The sequence below is a fragment of the Fusarium mangiferae genome, assembly GCF_900044065.1.
Source record: "Fusarium mangiferae strain MRC7560 genome assembly, contig: FMAN_scaffold010, whole genome shotgun sequence".
In the NCBI taxonomy this organism is placed as follows: domain Eukaryota; kingdom Fungi; phylum Ascomycota; class Sordariomycetes; order Hypocreales; family Nectriaceae; genus Fusarium; species Fusarium mangiferae.
The window spans coordinates 1,555,782-1,569,403 of record NW_024573930.1 but is presented as its reverse complement, the minus strand read 5'-3'; the positions used below and the strand labels follow the sequence as shown (position 1 = coordinate 1,569,403).

General features: G+C 50.9%; 6 protein-coding genes across 6 annotated transcripts; 2 read left to right on the top strand and 4 right to left on the bottom strand.

The window, feature by feature from the left end:
- Positions 1 to 735: 735 nt before the first annotated feature.
- FMAN_02611 (uncharacterized protein) lies at positions 736 to 3,765 on the bottom strand (the record flags this gene model as incomplete). Its single annotated transcript, XM_041820195.1, has 4 exons — positions 736 to 823; positions 930 to 1,099; positions 1,164 to 3,241; positions 3,297 to 3,765. 4 exons carry the CDS (start codon positions 3,763 to 3,765, stop codon positions 736 to 738), a joined length of 2,805 nt encoding a protein of 934 aa, XP_041686099.1.
- An 874-nt stretch (positions 3,766 to 4,639) lies between these two features.
- Positions 4,640 to 5,588, top strand: FMAN_02610 (uncharacterized protein; the record flags this gene model as incomplete). Its single annotated transcript, XM_041820194.1, has 3 exons — positions 4,640 to 4,643; positions 4,706 to 4,818; positions 4,881 to 5,588. The coding sequence occupies 3 exons, from the start codon at positions 4,640 to 4,642 to the stop codon at positions 5,586 to 5,588; spliced, it is 825 nt and encodes a 274-aa protein (XP_041686098.1).
- Positions 5,589 to 6,063: 475 nt separating this feature from the next.
- On the bottom strand, positions 6,064 to 6,972 carry FMAN_02609 (uncharacterized protein; the record flags this gene model as incomplete). The annotated part of the gene is made up of 3 exons (XM_041820193.1): positions 6,064 to 6,279; positions 6,342 to 6,594; positions 6,644 to 6,972. The coding sequence occupies 3 exons, from the start codon at positions 6,970 to 6,972 to the stop codon at positions 6,064 to 6,066; spliced, it is 798 nt and encodes a 265-aa protein (XP_041686097.1).
- Positions 6,973 to 8,713: 1,741 nt separating this feature from the next.
- FMAN_02608 (putative isopentenyl-diphosphate delta-isomerase) lies at positions 8,714 to 9,578 on the bottom strand (the record flags this gene model as incomplete). Its single annotated transcript, XM_041820192.1, has 3 exons — positions 8,714 to 8,946; positions 8,995 to 9,333; positions 9,386 to 9,578. The coding sequence occupies 3 exons, from the start codon at positions 9,576 to 9,578 to the stop codon at positions 8,714 to 8,716; spliced, it is 765 nt and encodes a 254-aa protein (XP_041686096.1).
- A 1,057-nt stretch (positions 9,579 to 10,635) lies between these two features.
- FMAN_02607 (putative SAGA protein) lies at positions 10,636 to 11,931 on the top strand (the record flags this gene model as incomplete). The annotated part of the gene is made up of 3 exons (XM_041820191.1): positions 10,636 to 10,872; positions 10,925 to 11,159; positions 11,210 to 11,931. The coding sequence occupies 3 exons, from the start codon at positions 10,636 to 10,638 to the stop codon at positions 11,929 to 11,931; spliced, it is 1,194 nt and encodes a 397-aa protein (XP_041686095.1).
- A 111-nt stretch (positions 11,932 to 12,042) lies between these two features.
- On the bottom strand, positions 12,043 to 13,223 carry FMAN_02606 (uncharacterized protein; the record flags this gene model as incomplete). Its single annotated transcript, XM_041820189.1, has 2 exons — positions 12,043 to 13,050; positions 13,107 to 13,223. The coding sequence occupies 2 exons, from the start codon at positions 13,221 to 13,223 to the stop codon at positions 12,043 to 12,045; spliced, it is 1,125 nt and encodes a 374-aa protein (XP_041686094.1).
- Positions 13,224 to 13,622: the final 399 nt, after the last annotated feature.

Here is a 13,622-nt window from a genome sequence, read left to right as displayed (position 1 = left end):
TGCTAGATGAGGAAGTAAACCGAGACAAGGAACGCCGATTTCAGGACTCCTTTCGCCGATCATAAATGACAAAGTTCTGCTCGTTGGAATCGACACTCTAGCTCGGGAATCGCCTGCCGAAGGCGTACTGATGTCTCATGTGCAAGTATCGTCCACAACGACTTTCGGAAGATAGCAACAGATCAGCCATAAGACATATCTCAAATCGGGTGCTGCATTCAACGCCCCCTGACCGAGTCTGGTTTGGTGTAGCACGACAAAATCCACAGACTCGCTTGGCTCCCTGTGGCGTTACGTTTACAGTTCCAGTCTGGTACAAGCTTTGATTTTATATGAGAAGAAGGTGCATGATGCATTGTCGCTCGCTATGGGGCAAGGCATGCAACTTCAGTGGGCGCCACAGTCAGGCCCTTCCAGCTGTCTCGAAGGGAAGCAAGTATGTGTGCGCAAGGGCGCGACGGCTAGAATCGCCAATAAGGAGAACGTGGAATCACAGGAGAGGGAGGTTTTGTGAGACGAAGCGCCGTTTGGTGAACCGGATAGATGCGTCGCAAAGAGGGCTGGTTTGGGCCATCTCGGTGAGGCTGGATAGGCCACACCCGTGGCGAAGGGCAGACTTGCGATACGGTCGATTAAGTCGCCATAGATCGTTTTAAAGATGTAGAGAAGGCTGATGTATACCGGCGAGACATTATTCACGGGCGATAGCATCGCTGGCACAACTTGTCCATAGCATTAGAGTCGACTCTCGATACCTCGGTAGTTGGTGTCCTCTGCCCAATGCGAGTCTGGCCAGACAAGACGAATCGCCTCCCAGATATGGCTATCCAAGACATGTGTCAGTGAAACCATAATCCTGTCGTCGGGGTATATAGGCAGCAGGGTTGAGAGTGCTACAAAGAGGATGCTTTAAGTAAGGGGTAGCTTACCTGACGTGAAGGATCTCCAGTCCATCCTTGACCTCCTGCGGAAGATCTTTGACATCCTTGCGGTTCTGGGCCGGAAGTAACACAGTCTTGACGCCAGCTCGGAGGGCGCCGATGAGTTTCTCCTTGATACCTCCGACGGCTGTAACTCTGCCCCGGAGAGAAATTTCGCCCTGTTTCACACAATAATGTTAGCATACTGAGTCATCCCAAGTCCACAGCGAGTCAATGACATACCGTCATTGCCATGGTTGGTGGCACCGGCTTCCCCGAGAACAAGGAGATGAGTGCGATCGCCTGGCCAATTCCACTGCTGGGACCGTCCTTGGGAATAGCGCCCGATGGACAGTGCACGTGGATGCTGCGCTCTTTCATGATATCCGTAGTGGGCTCTGGAGTGAGACCCAGCTCGAAAGCATGTGCCTTGACCCAGGTCAAGGCAACCTCAACACTTTCCTTCAGCACATCGCCGAGTTTGCCGGTAAGCTGAACCCTCCCATTGCCTGGCATATCAGCAACCTCGATGAAGAGGATGCTGCCGTTGCCACCGGAACTATAAGCAACCAAGCCCGTCACGATACCAGGGCGGCTCGTCTTCTCAGCAATCTCTTCTTCAAACTTCTCAATGCCTAGGATGTTCTCGATGTCCTCCACACTGAGGTCGGATCGGTAATCATCTATGTGACCCCCATCCTTGGCTTCGGCATACTCGACAGCTTTAGCACGGCAAACAGAGCCAATTTCACGCTCTAGATTGCGAACCCCAGATTCTCGAGTGTAACACTCGATGATTTTGGAAACAACTTCCTGGTTGAATGCAACCTGAGACTCGGCTAGTCCGTTGACCCTGATCTGCTTAGGGACCAGGTGCTGCATAGCGATGTGTCGCTTCTCGAGCGTGGTGTAGCCAGGGATATAGATAGTCTCCATTCGGTCAAGCAGAGGGGCGGGGATAGTGTCCAGGCTGTTGGCTGTAGCAATGAAGAGGATCTTGGAGAGGTCAATCGGCATGCCAACATAGTGATCCTGAAAGTTGTAGTTCTGTTCCGGGTCTAGGACTTCCAACATAGCAGCTGAGGGATCGCCATGAATGCTGGCTTGCCCGATCTTGTCAATCTCATCAAGCAGGAAAACAGGGTTGGCGACGCCGACCTTCCTGAGACCCTGCACAATGAGACCTGGCATTGCCGCGACATAGGTCCTTCGATGTCCCCGGATCTCGGCCTCGTCTCTCACACCCCCAAGCGAGATACGATGAAACTTGCGGCCAAGAGCCGTAGCCACCGATCGCGCAAGACTGGTCTTTCCTACGCCAGGGGGACCAGCGAGAAGCATGATAGGAGACTTGTCCACCATACGCTGAGACTTGAGGATGTCAAGCTTAGCCATCTCGGGCTTTGCGCTTCCCTCAATCTCTGAGTGTTCCTCGGCTGTTCCCTTGTCTTTTTCGTTGGAAGTCGCAGCTTGTCCCAATTCCTCTTGTGCCTTCTTAATCTTCTCTTCCACCTCATCATTGATCGATTGTTTAAGTCTAAGGACAGCTAGATATTCGATGAGCCTCTTCTTGACATTATCTAGTCCATAGTGGTCATCGTCAAGCTGCTTCCTCGCCCGGTTTAGAGTATCAGGGCCCAGGCGGTCATCCGTGGTAATTGTCCAGGGGATTTCGGCCAGCGTTTCGAGCCAATTGCGTGTCACTTGATATTCTTGGTTCATGGGCTGCATCTTCTGAAGTCGTCTCATCTCCCTATCGACTGTCCTGGCAGCATCAGCGGGAAGTTTAGCGTTGGATAGTTTGCGCTTGAGCTCGTCAAGCTCATTGGCCTCCTGGTCATCGCTTTGGTCATGTCCACCTGGCATCTGTCCATTGGGCGGAACAAATGCCATACCGGGAATTTGAGGTAGCGAACCTGGCTTGCGATTTTGGTTGGTTTCGTTCAATCGATCCAAGATCTGGACGGGCATAGTGGTGAAGGTCGTGATCTTGAAATTGTTCTTGATACCGCCAACCTGACGCTCCAATAACTCAATGACCTTAGTCAAGCGCACTTTGACATCTAGAGCTGCGAGGACCTCGAGCTTCTCCTCGTGTGTGCTCTCAACCAAATTAGCCATAAAGTCGGCGAGAAGGCCAGCCTCGTTGAGCTCTTTCCTCATGATCAACATTTCAAGTCGCCTTGTAAGGACTGGCGAAAGAACCGGGCCATCGCGGGTTCGAGGAAGTAAGGAGGAAATCCTGAGGATCGTGACCAGTTCTCGAGAACGGGTTTTTAGGAGAGCAAACAGGTCTTGCGTCTGTTTATCGGTAGCATTGCCTGGAACAACAGTCAACTACAGGTGATGGGCAAGCGGTTACATGGAATAGCCTACAGTCTTCATGGAAATATGTCACCTTGGCTTCAAAATAGGGGCGCTCGCGGATGAAGGAGTCAATTCGAACACGGGTTGTGCCTTCGACGCGAAGCGCAAATTCGCCCGTTCCTCTTCCATCAATGCCAATGATCTTGGCAGCAACACCAAATGTGAACAGGTCAGTCTTCTTAGCAGAGCCGGGAAGGACGTTCTCGATCTCAGCGGGGTCTATATCTTCCGCATCGCCAATGAGTCGCTGGCCGTTGCCACTGATAAGAGGGGACGAAATTGGAACGCAGGCGATGGGAATACTGTCGATACGTGTATCAGGGCCCTTTGCAGCAGCTTGCTCGTAAACGTGGGCGAGCAAAGCAGGGATGTCGGGACGGTTCGAAGATACTGGGATTCGCTGGACGAGGCCCGGGAGAAGGATGGTGCCTCGCGCGAGTGGTATCAGGGGCAGATTCGCGGTCTGTGGCTTTGCCATGATGCCACTGGTGATTATACAAGTTCAGAACGAGATGAAGCAAACGCTATGCAAAAGGCTATGAACCAAAGAAGGGGACAGAAAGGATCGAGGTTGGTTTCGTGATGGAAGCAATAAGAGGAGAAAGTTGTTGATGTCAGAAGCAACTACGGATGGATACAGTGGCCGATGGCCGAACGACGTAGGGTGTGATTGCGGCAAGTACCTTGGAAGGAAGGAAACCTGGAGAAACACGGGGCCAACGCCGAAGCCGGGATTCATTGGCGGTAGTTCCACATTTCCTGCCGAGGTTCAGAGCTACCTACCCATGGGCTAGTCATGGTGATCATTTTTATATATCAAATGATGTGATGCCAACACAGGAAAAGCCAGCGGAGAAGCTTCGGAAAGCTGTAGCATACTCTAAGCGATGCCATATATTTCCATCTAGGTCATTACCGCGTGTCTACTTAGACTCGCTAGCGATGAAGAAAAGTCGGCAGATACGTGATCGCCTACCGTATTGGGAGAAGTCCAAGGATGCCTTGGGCTGATAGAGACAGCAATCGAATCAACAAGGGGATACTCCGTATCAACTCCTTCTTTGTGCTATCATGGAACAAAGCATATGCTGCTTCCGTTCAGTTCATGGATTAGTTAGTACTAAGTTAGTACCTAGGTACTAAGGTAGGTATATACTTCCCAAGCACGTGCCTTCTATCCCCATAACACAGAAGCTCTCATCGATGACTAAGGTAACGCCAATGCCCCACACAGTGAAGGCGGGGCATCATGGAGCCCATTAAACCCAGGCGCGTTTTAACGCGTCTCTTGATCTTCACGTCCTGACCGTGAGCTCTGCCTAGCCCAACTCAAACATCACACAACCACAATCATGTGTAAGTACACTATAAGACACCCGGTTCTTGTCAAGAATTGCAATTCTGACTCTTCTTCAAAGCTGCTTACTCCGGATTCACAAAAACAAGCTATGGCGCCCAAGGGGGTGACGATTCTGGCGGCTTCTTCGCTGGTGGTTCACAACAGGGCAGTCAAGGCGGCGCCGGCGGCAAGGTACATCGCACTCTCTACAACTGATAGTTACCACTCTTTCTCATATCTACTAGTCATACCAGGATGAGTCCTTGCGCCCTGTCACAATCAAGCAGATTCTCGACGCCGAAGAGGCATACGCTGGCGCAGACTTCAAAATCGACGGTTCCCCCGTGACACAGATCACATTCGTCGGACAAATTCGCAAGATTCAGCCTCAACCTACAAATATCACCCTCAACATCGACGACGGAACCGGTATGATTGAGGTCAAGAAGTGGATCGATGTCGACAAGCAGGACGATGCTGATCCCGGTTTCGAGGTGGAGTCTCACGTTCGTATCTGGGGTCGTCTCAAATCCTTCAACAACAAGCGACACGTCGGAGCTCATGTTATTAGGCCTGTGGCGGACTTCAACGAGGTCAACTATCACATGCTCGAAGCTGCATATGTTCATCTCTATTTTACCAAGGGCCCTCTCGGTGGTCAAGGTGGTGCCAATGGAGACGGAGATAGCATGTTCGTCGATGGTGGTGGCTACAATGACAATGGAGGCGGCAATGCTGGCCAGGCGCCTACTAAGCTCGCTGGCTGCAGTGGGCTTGCCAAGAAGATGTTCAACTTTATGAACGATACACCTGGTGGCAATGAAGGTGTCCATCTCAACGTCATCACCAACTCTACTGGCATGTCAGTGCGGGATGCTCTCACCGCTGCTGACGAATTGCTTGGCCAGGGTCTAATCTACACAACAGTTGACGACGAGACATGGGCAATCCTCGAATACTAACATCAGAATTGAGTTTATGAGGGATGGGCTCCGAGGAGGGCAATTTATACGGAATACAAACTACAAAAGCTAGGTGCACGGTGTTTACGGTTAGGCGGGAGGGACCAGCTTATGAAGGAATGACAATCTTATATGGGTTATTTCTCTCTAATGAATGACTCGAGCTAGTTGGCGCACTGTAAGAACAGAAGAGATAGACAGCTATTGCGGTAGAGACTGTCGACATGTGTTGGCAACACAAAAAGCCAGAAGCATAACTGCTTCATATCATCAAAACATACCAATGTCCAAAAGAATGACGAGAGTCAACGAACTCGGTGTAGACCAACGCAGATTCTCGCGCAACCAGAACTCACATCACAGCACATTTCTCCCAATCTTGTTGCTCATGGGTGACGTTCTGGATATCCTCAACCTCTTCGACTTCAGCCTCTGACCCTGTGTCGACATTTGGAAGGATCAGAGGCTCGTCTCCCTAGAACTTGACTGCGCTGCTGACGGCAGAAACGATAACAGAGCTACAAGCGGGGCGAGTTTTCTGAGGCTCGCGAACCATGATCCACATCGTGATGGGCTCAGGGCCTCCCTCAAAGACTACGTCACGGTTGACCTCGAAACCGAACTTGGCGTAGTAGCCGTTGTTATGTTCAGTGCTGGACTCGAGATACATGGGACGCTGTTCGGCATCGGCCTGGCTCTTGTTAGTTTTCTCCTGCGGTGGAAGATGGAACAAGTGCTCATCAACTGGAGTACCTTGGCAACCATATCGCGGATCAGTTTCCCGGCATAACCTCTGCCTTGGGCATTAGGCTTGGTACCGATGTAGGCGAGATAATAGCAATCCTGGTTCCTTTCGCCCATGACCTCTTCCTTGGTCCGGTCCAGAACAGGGATCATCTCATCGTAGTATCGTCTCCGTCCTTCAGCTGACAGTTGATAGTATAGCTTCCACATACCACTGCGAAGACTAGTCCACCAGTCGTCCATCTGCTGACCCGGAGCAAGCCTGAGAGGCTGTTAAGATCAAATTGCGGTCATAGTCGTGGTTCACGTACCATAGAGCTACAGCATCATAGTCCGACCCGATGGTTGTCACCATCCCTTTGTAGCAGTGCGCTGCAACCATATAGGTCATATAGTCAACATGAAGCTTCCACTTTTGTTCATCCGAATAATCTGCCATGTCGTCACCGTCGAGTACATACTGACTCATGGCATCAGTTGCAAAGGCCTGGGCCAGCGCACTACCAGCTGCCGCAGACTCGTTCACATTGACGAAACGAACAGAGGTTTCCCAGGTAGATGGTATAAGGGAGCGTCGCCGCCACTTGGCTAATGCCCCAGAGCCATGGATACCAGTTTTACTACTCTTGCTGATCTCCATGATGGCAGTCTAACCGGTACTGGAATTATTCGCTGTACCTAAGGGCCCCTTCCTGGTCATGAAAGGGGCGCCATTGCGTATTAAGCATGATAAGTTCGTGGCCCAAGCACCTAGACTCACATTGTATATTCTGACAATTATCGCCCGTATGAACTCGTGACAGTTGAGTTCTGCAAACGGACGTAAACCTCGAGGGATGGCGGAGACAATTAAGGCTGGTGCGAACTTCAACCGACATCAAGGTGGTACTTGAGCGGGCCAGGCTCGCGATCACGGCTTAGTAGAAGGGGGATGTATCGGACGAAGTGCGTCGACGAAGCGTCCAAGCCTTTCGAGAGTTCACGAGAATGGATAGAAGGTTTGTTAAGCGGGAGTGTTCAGAAGTTTCAGTACAGCAGTCAACGACCGTCAACAGTGCAAAGAAATTGAGTGCAGCAAGCAGCACGTGGTAGCAGCAATAGCAAGACGTCGAGTTGGCTATTCTTCAAAGCAGCCTCCTCTAGGAGAGGGCTTAGCAAGATATCCTGACTGAGGGTCCTGTTAGTGGCCAGCGGCTGTTGTCTGGTCAAGATTGAAAGCTTCAGCAAAGTAAGTGTCTGTGGAAGAGAGATGAGCGACTGAGTAGACAGGTGAGGAACAAAGAGGAGCTGAGAGATAGGAAATGTTCGGGGGATTTAAGTAGGGCGAGTCTTGGTTAGACGCCGTGTGGGCCTCGAGACGGGCAGCATAGATACGGAGCGCCTCTAGGTGGAACACCAAGATGCCATTGGCCAGATGATGCATGACAGCTATTATCGTGGGGTACTAGCTTCGGGATCCATCCTGAGACAGTGAATAGCGAGTCTGGAATCGAGGCGAGATAGGATAAGGTAGCACAGTGTTTGCTGACAGGACGACGATCGTAGACCACATGATCAGCCGCGACACCGTGGGGGTGACGCTGTCGTTGCACGGGCAAAGCAGATTGTCAAGTCTGGGTCCCGAGATACTCCAATCAATTGTGCAGTTAGAGACCAGATTGGACTCAATTCGATGAATACAGTGGAATACTGAAGCACAGAAGTCGGGTTCCGTGCAAGGATTCAATGTCAGGTGCAGTGACATAGCCAAGTCAAGGCTCAAGCCACCGGCAGCTGAGTGTGGAGGAGATCGAAAGCCCTTGGTTTGAGAAGCCAAGGAAAACCGTCATTGGCCCCGGTGTTCCCGTTGGATGCAGTCACAGGAGCCCAATCTGAAAGGGTCGTAGTAGGTGTTGTCAAAGAGCATCATGCATGTTGTTTGTTGGTGGATGGCCACGGCTTGCGACGGCGCCAGGACTCACTAATCTCTTTTATCAGTACGGTGTCACTTGATAAGACTCACCACCGGAATGTCATGCCGGATCATGCGGAGAACCGAAGCATCATGATCCCGAACCATTGGCTCGTATATGGAAGTTCGGTTCAAGATAACCATGCTCAACGGCCCGGCCGTGCTGAATGAGTTTGAGACTCCAATTGGCGGGGTTGGTCATGAAATCCTCCATCTTGATAGGTCAGTTTAGTAGTGAAATGATCTCAAATTGAATGTGTATCAGTTGCTCGTAAACATTAACGCAGCAAGATCTAACAACGGATATCTAAGCGGATTGATTGACTGCAAAAACCCCCGTGCACCGTATGCCAAGTCTGGGTCTGGCACTTACACTGCTTCTCTTTTCGCTTTGGGCATTTTCTCTCCTTGACTCGTCATCCATATAGCATTACATGCGTCGAATCTCCTGTTCGTTCATGTACTTATTCAAGCCGGAGTCGAGGTTCTGCCACCACTCGAAGAGCATAGAGTTGCAAATGAGCTTGAACCAAGGTGTGAAAACCAGGCTGGGGTCATCGAATTGTTGCTTGAGCGTCTCGGGAGTGACGTATTGTGTATCTCTGACCTCGTTCTTGTTGATGTCGAGATCGACGTTGGCCTTGATGAAGAGGATGTAGTCAACTGCGCCGGTTGTTAGATACACTATCATGCAATATTGGATGTACATACTCTCGTGCTCACCCCACTTGCCGTCGCTGGGGGCCTTGTAGTGGATTCGGGTGAGGAAATGGAAGTCCTCAAAGGGAACCTGCTCCTTCTTGATACCCAGCTCGTGCTCAAGCTTGCGCTGAGCAGCTCGCTTGACACCGGCGATAGAGTCTTCAAGGGTAGCACCAGTCTCGGTAGGGATGTGGAGGGGATGGGAGCAGCAAGTGTTGGTCCACATGTCGGGGAAGGTGATCTTTTCGGATGCGCGCTGCTGGAGAAGGAGCTCGTTCTTGTCGTTGAAGAGGAAGACGGAAAATGCGCGGTGAAGGAGGCCCTTATCGATGTTGGTCATGAGATGGCCTTGTAGTCCAAGTTAGTAGGGGGCATTGGATAGTGGTGCAGTTCCCCATACAGATCTTCTTGCTGGCGGTACCAATTGGCTTGTCATTCTCGTCGAGGACAATGCAGACCTCATCCATAAGACGGATTTGCTCTTCATCATGGCCGGAGAGAGGCTCTGAGCTGGTGTCGATGTCCGGGAAGAGACGGAGCATAGATTCGGCCGTGATAGGCTGGGTTGTAGTGATAGTTGTTGTTGTAGACATGGTGATTCAAACAGCAGTAGAGTCTGAGTTATGGAGAAGAAACAGTTCGTGATGCTTTTCAAGTTCAGGGCACGCCACAGACAAACAGACAGCGAGTATACATATATGAGGAACAGGGTCAAGCGGTCTGAAGAAAGGATTAATTTAAAGGGTCATTTGTTTCGCGCCTTCTTTACTATTTGCCCCTCCAAAAAGTTATCGGGTGTGGCACCCGTACCCCTCTACCCGCTACTGCAGGCCCACAACCTTGTGAATCAGCCATTGAGAGCCGAGTTTATGGGGGTTCTCTCCAGGTCCCTTCTCTATTTGGCAGTGGGGCTCAACCACTAAAAGCCTGGGCTGTGGCTGTTGGCCAGTCACTCTCGGTGAACCTCTTCTTGTTTTAGCGTATGCCTACCAGATGATGGGTTCAAGGACTCAATTATGAACTAACATGTAAAATATCCTCCTCTTACTAAAAGACGCAAGTTCATGATGAAATGCAATATTGACAATCAGTAGTAAGTTGTACAGCACATCCCCTTAGCAAACTCTAACCTCTATGACAAGGCTGGGCTTAGAGAGAGTGGTGACAGTATGCTGTTCCACAAACTCACGCGTGGCTCAGATGCATGTTGTAGTATAGCATCGTACTGTCAAGATTGATATATCGTCAAGTTTTGCTAAAATAAGAGTAAACTGAATAAGTGATGCCAATGACTTGCATGCTCTATCCTCTGCTGCCTCTCTCACTGATCAACAAACTCTCTCACCAGTAAGATTATGCGCTAATTTGGATATTGGCTAAGCGGGGGCCGCAGATGCATCAGGGGAAATGCAGGCCTATCCAAGCGTGGCTGGAGAGCTGGCTTCGTCATTCAACCTGCAGCTCACTCTACACTGACCATACAACCTCCATCTTTGCCTTTCCGCTAATTCGACATCCTCTGCGGTCGCCGCCAAAACGATTGCCTCTATCCTTTTCTAATCCGGTTTAATTAGAGCGCTCTTTTGTTTTTAACTCGACTTCGAACAATAACTCCACGCGGCTGCCCATAGCCCCCAGACGTACGTGATCATGGCTCCCAAGATCGAGGCGCAGGAAATTGAGACGTACTGGAATATCTTCTCTACCCGAACAGGAGGCGGCAAGTTCCTTACAGGTGAACAAGCTGCTCCTGTTCTAAAGAACAGTGGCCTCCGAGATGATCAACTAGAACGAGTATGGGATCTTGCGGATGTGGATAATGATGGAAACCTTGATTTCGAGGAGTTCTGCGTTGCCATGCGCATCATCTTTGATATTCTCAACGGGGTATGGCACGGTCGCTGAGTGGTTCTTTGGCTTTGTTGCTTACGAATTTCAGGAATACGCGGATGTGCCGACAACATTGCCCGACTGGCTTGTCCCTGAGTCCAAGGCTCATCTCGTGCAGGCTGGACAAGCTATCACAGGAAAATCAGTACAGTTCGAGCAGGTCGAGGACGACTCGGAAGACCTGGGACTCAAAGACGGATTCGAGTGGTACATGAAGCCTGCGGACAAGGCCAAATACGAGCAGATCTACCAGGAGAACCGAGATATGCGCGGCGAGGTGGATTGTATGTCTATGGTAACCCGAGATTCTGGGACATAAAGCTAACGATCATAGTCCATGCGCTTAGTGATCTTTACGAGTCCCTTGATGTTCCCGATACCGATGTCCGATCCGCCTGGAATCTGATCAACCCCTCGGCGCAATCGACCATCAACAAGGATGCTTGTCTCGCATTCCTACATATCCTCAACTACCGACATGAGGGCTTCCGAATCCCCCGTACCGTTCCGGCCTCGCTTCGATCAAGCTTTGAGCGCAACCAGATTGATTATCAAGTCGACAACCAGCGAACAGGCGCTAACTCGCGATGGGCCACCAAGGCTGACGATACCACGAGTACCGGCCGCAAAGCTAAATTCGGCGATCAATACCTAACGCGCCTGGGTCGAAGTGGCTTCAAGAGCTCGGGCACGGATTTTTCGACGGAAAAGACGGAGGACTGGGAAGAGGTTCGACTGAAGCGCAAACTCCAGGACCTCGAGGATAAGATAAAGAAGGTGGAGGAGATCGCGGAGCGCCGGAAGGGCGGCAAACGCGATTCTAAGCCTGCACTTGTTAAGAAGGAACTCGACCAATTGCTCGAATACAAGCGACGAGAACTCAGGGAATTGGAAGAGGGAACTGGTAAGAGCGCGGCTGGGGGGAGTCTCAAGAGCATACAGGAAGATCTTCAGACAGTGCGGGAGCAGGTTGAGGGTCTAGAGAATCACTTGAGAACACGAGAGCAAGTTCTTGAGCAGATCAGGCGGGAGATTGAAGATGAGAAGAGAGGATAGGATAGGCGAATTAATTAGATTATGGGTGTGGGTATGTTGCTTTTTCTTTGTAGGAATATCATGGCGCTTTCTTGAATAAGATATCAGGCACTGCACTACACGCATTCTCAATCACCACATACTTCCGTTGACGTACTTCTTGGTACGTTCGAGACCTAATGTACGACCCTTGACGGCCCATACGGCAAGCGACGGCACCGGGACTTTGCCTAGGCGTCCAGCTCCGCGACTTCGACCTGTGGCGCAAAGAAAAGCATCTATGCGAGGACCGCTCACAGGCTGTGGTTCCTTGCCTTTCAGTACGAGGTCAATGTTCTTGAAGACACCGGCAGCCTGAGCCTCTGTGATCAAGAATGCGGCGCGAGGCTTGGATACGACGTCTCCAACTGCCCATACGTCCTCTGCATTCTTGACGCGCATCTCATCGTCCACGTCAATGTAGCCCTGCTTGGTAAGCCACTCCTTTGGCAGGAACCCAGAATTTGGCTTCAGTCCCATCGTCGCGAGGAATAAATCTGTCACCAATTCCTCCCCGTTGGACAGCTTCACCAACGTCTTGCCATCCGGTAATTCCGTAGTGTCCTCGGATCGTACACCAGCACGGATCTCAACACCAAGGCGCTTCAGCTCAGACTCAACACTACCAGCTATCTGGTCGCCAGCGACGACCTTGTCCTCAGCTGAGATGAGTAGAACGGTAGTCGAGGGATAAGCATATTGAATCTCGCCCGCGAGTTCAACGCCTGTAGCTCCGGCACCGGCGACAACAATATGCGTAGCTTTTTCAACCTTTTCAGCAGTACTGTGTAGGCTCTCCACGAGCTCCTCGTGCGAGCTGGATGCTTTCCAGGGGAGTGAGGGGTCAACGGTTTCGGCGCCGGTAGCAATAACAAGGTGATCATATTTGAGCACGGTCTTCTGGTCAGCACCAGCATCCGTATCGACTGTTACGGTACGGGCAGTGTGATCAACGCCAGAAGCAGTGCCGACAATGAACTCAACGCTGCCGGCGGGATACTGATCCAGGCCTGGCTTGATGGGCGCAAAAATCTCATCATCATTTATAACGCCAGGGACAACGGCGCGAACAGAAGCTAAGTTCCAGTAAAAGTGGCTGCTCTGTAAGGTTGTCAGTGTCGATGGCGTAAAGGGAACAGAATCTGTTGAGTGAGTACCTTTGAGACCAGGATAACTTTGAGATCTTGTTCACGAGGTCGCGTGTACTTGAGCAGTTGATGGGTGACGGCCATACCGCCTAAGCTGCCGCCTAATACGACGACGGTTTTTGTCATGATTAATCAATTGATGTGAAGTGGGCTTGATGGTTATTTCTGGGAGGGTTGTGGCACTCTTTATCAAAATTGAGTAGCTCATGTAACGTGTAGATAACATCGGAGAGACATGTGAGCTGTGAAAGTTTAAAGCCGAGCGAGCATGATTGTTCCGCTCCCGATGGTCTTGGAGCAATACTAAGCTCGTCTATGACGAGCTCAAGGCTATGTAACGAAAAGATGTTCCGGGACGGCCTATGTTTTAGGCTCGTCGGATACTGCAATATCTGATATGAGGCTATTGTAGCTTCAGCTGGCGTATTCGTATGGGCTATCTACTCTGTTCAGCTCATGCTGGGCTCTTGCTCCGTCTCAGGGCCCGAGGTGGGGAGCTGTCGAAGCTTCCTTGTGCATCCGACT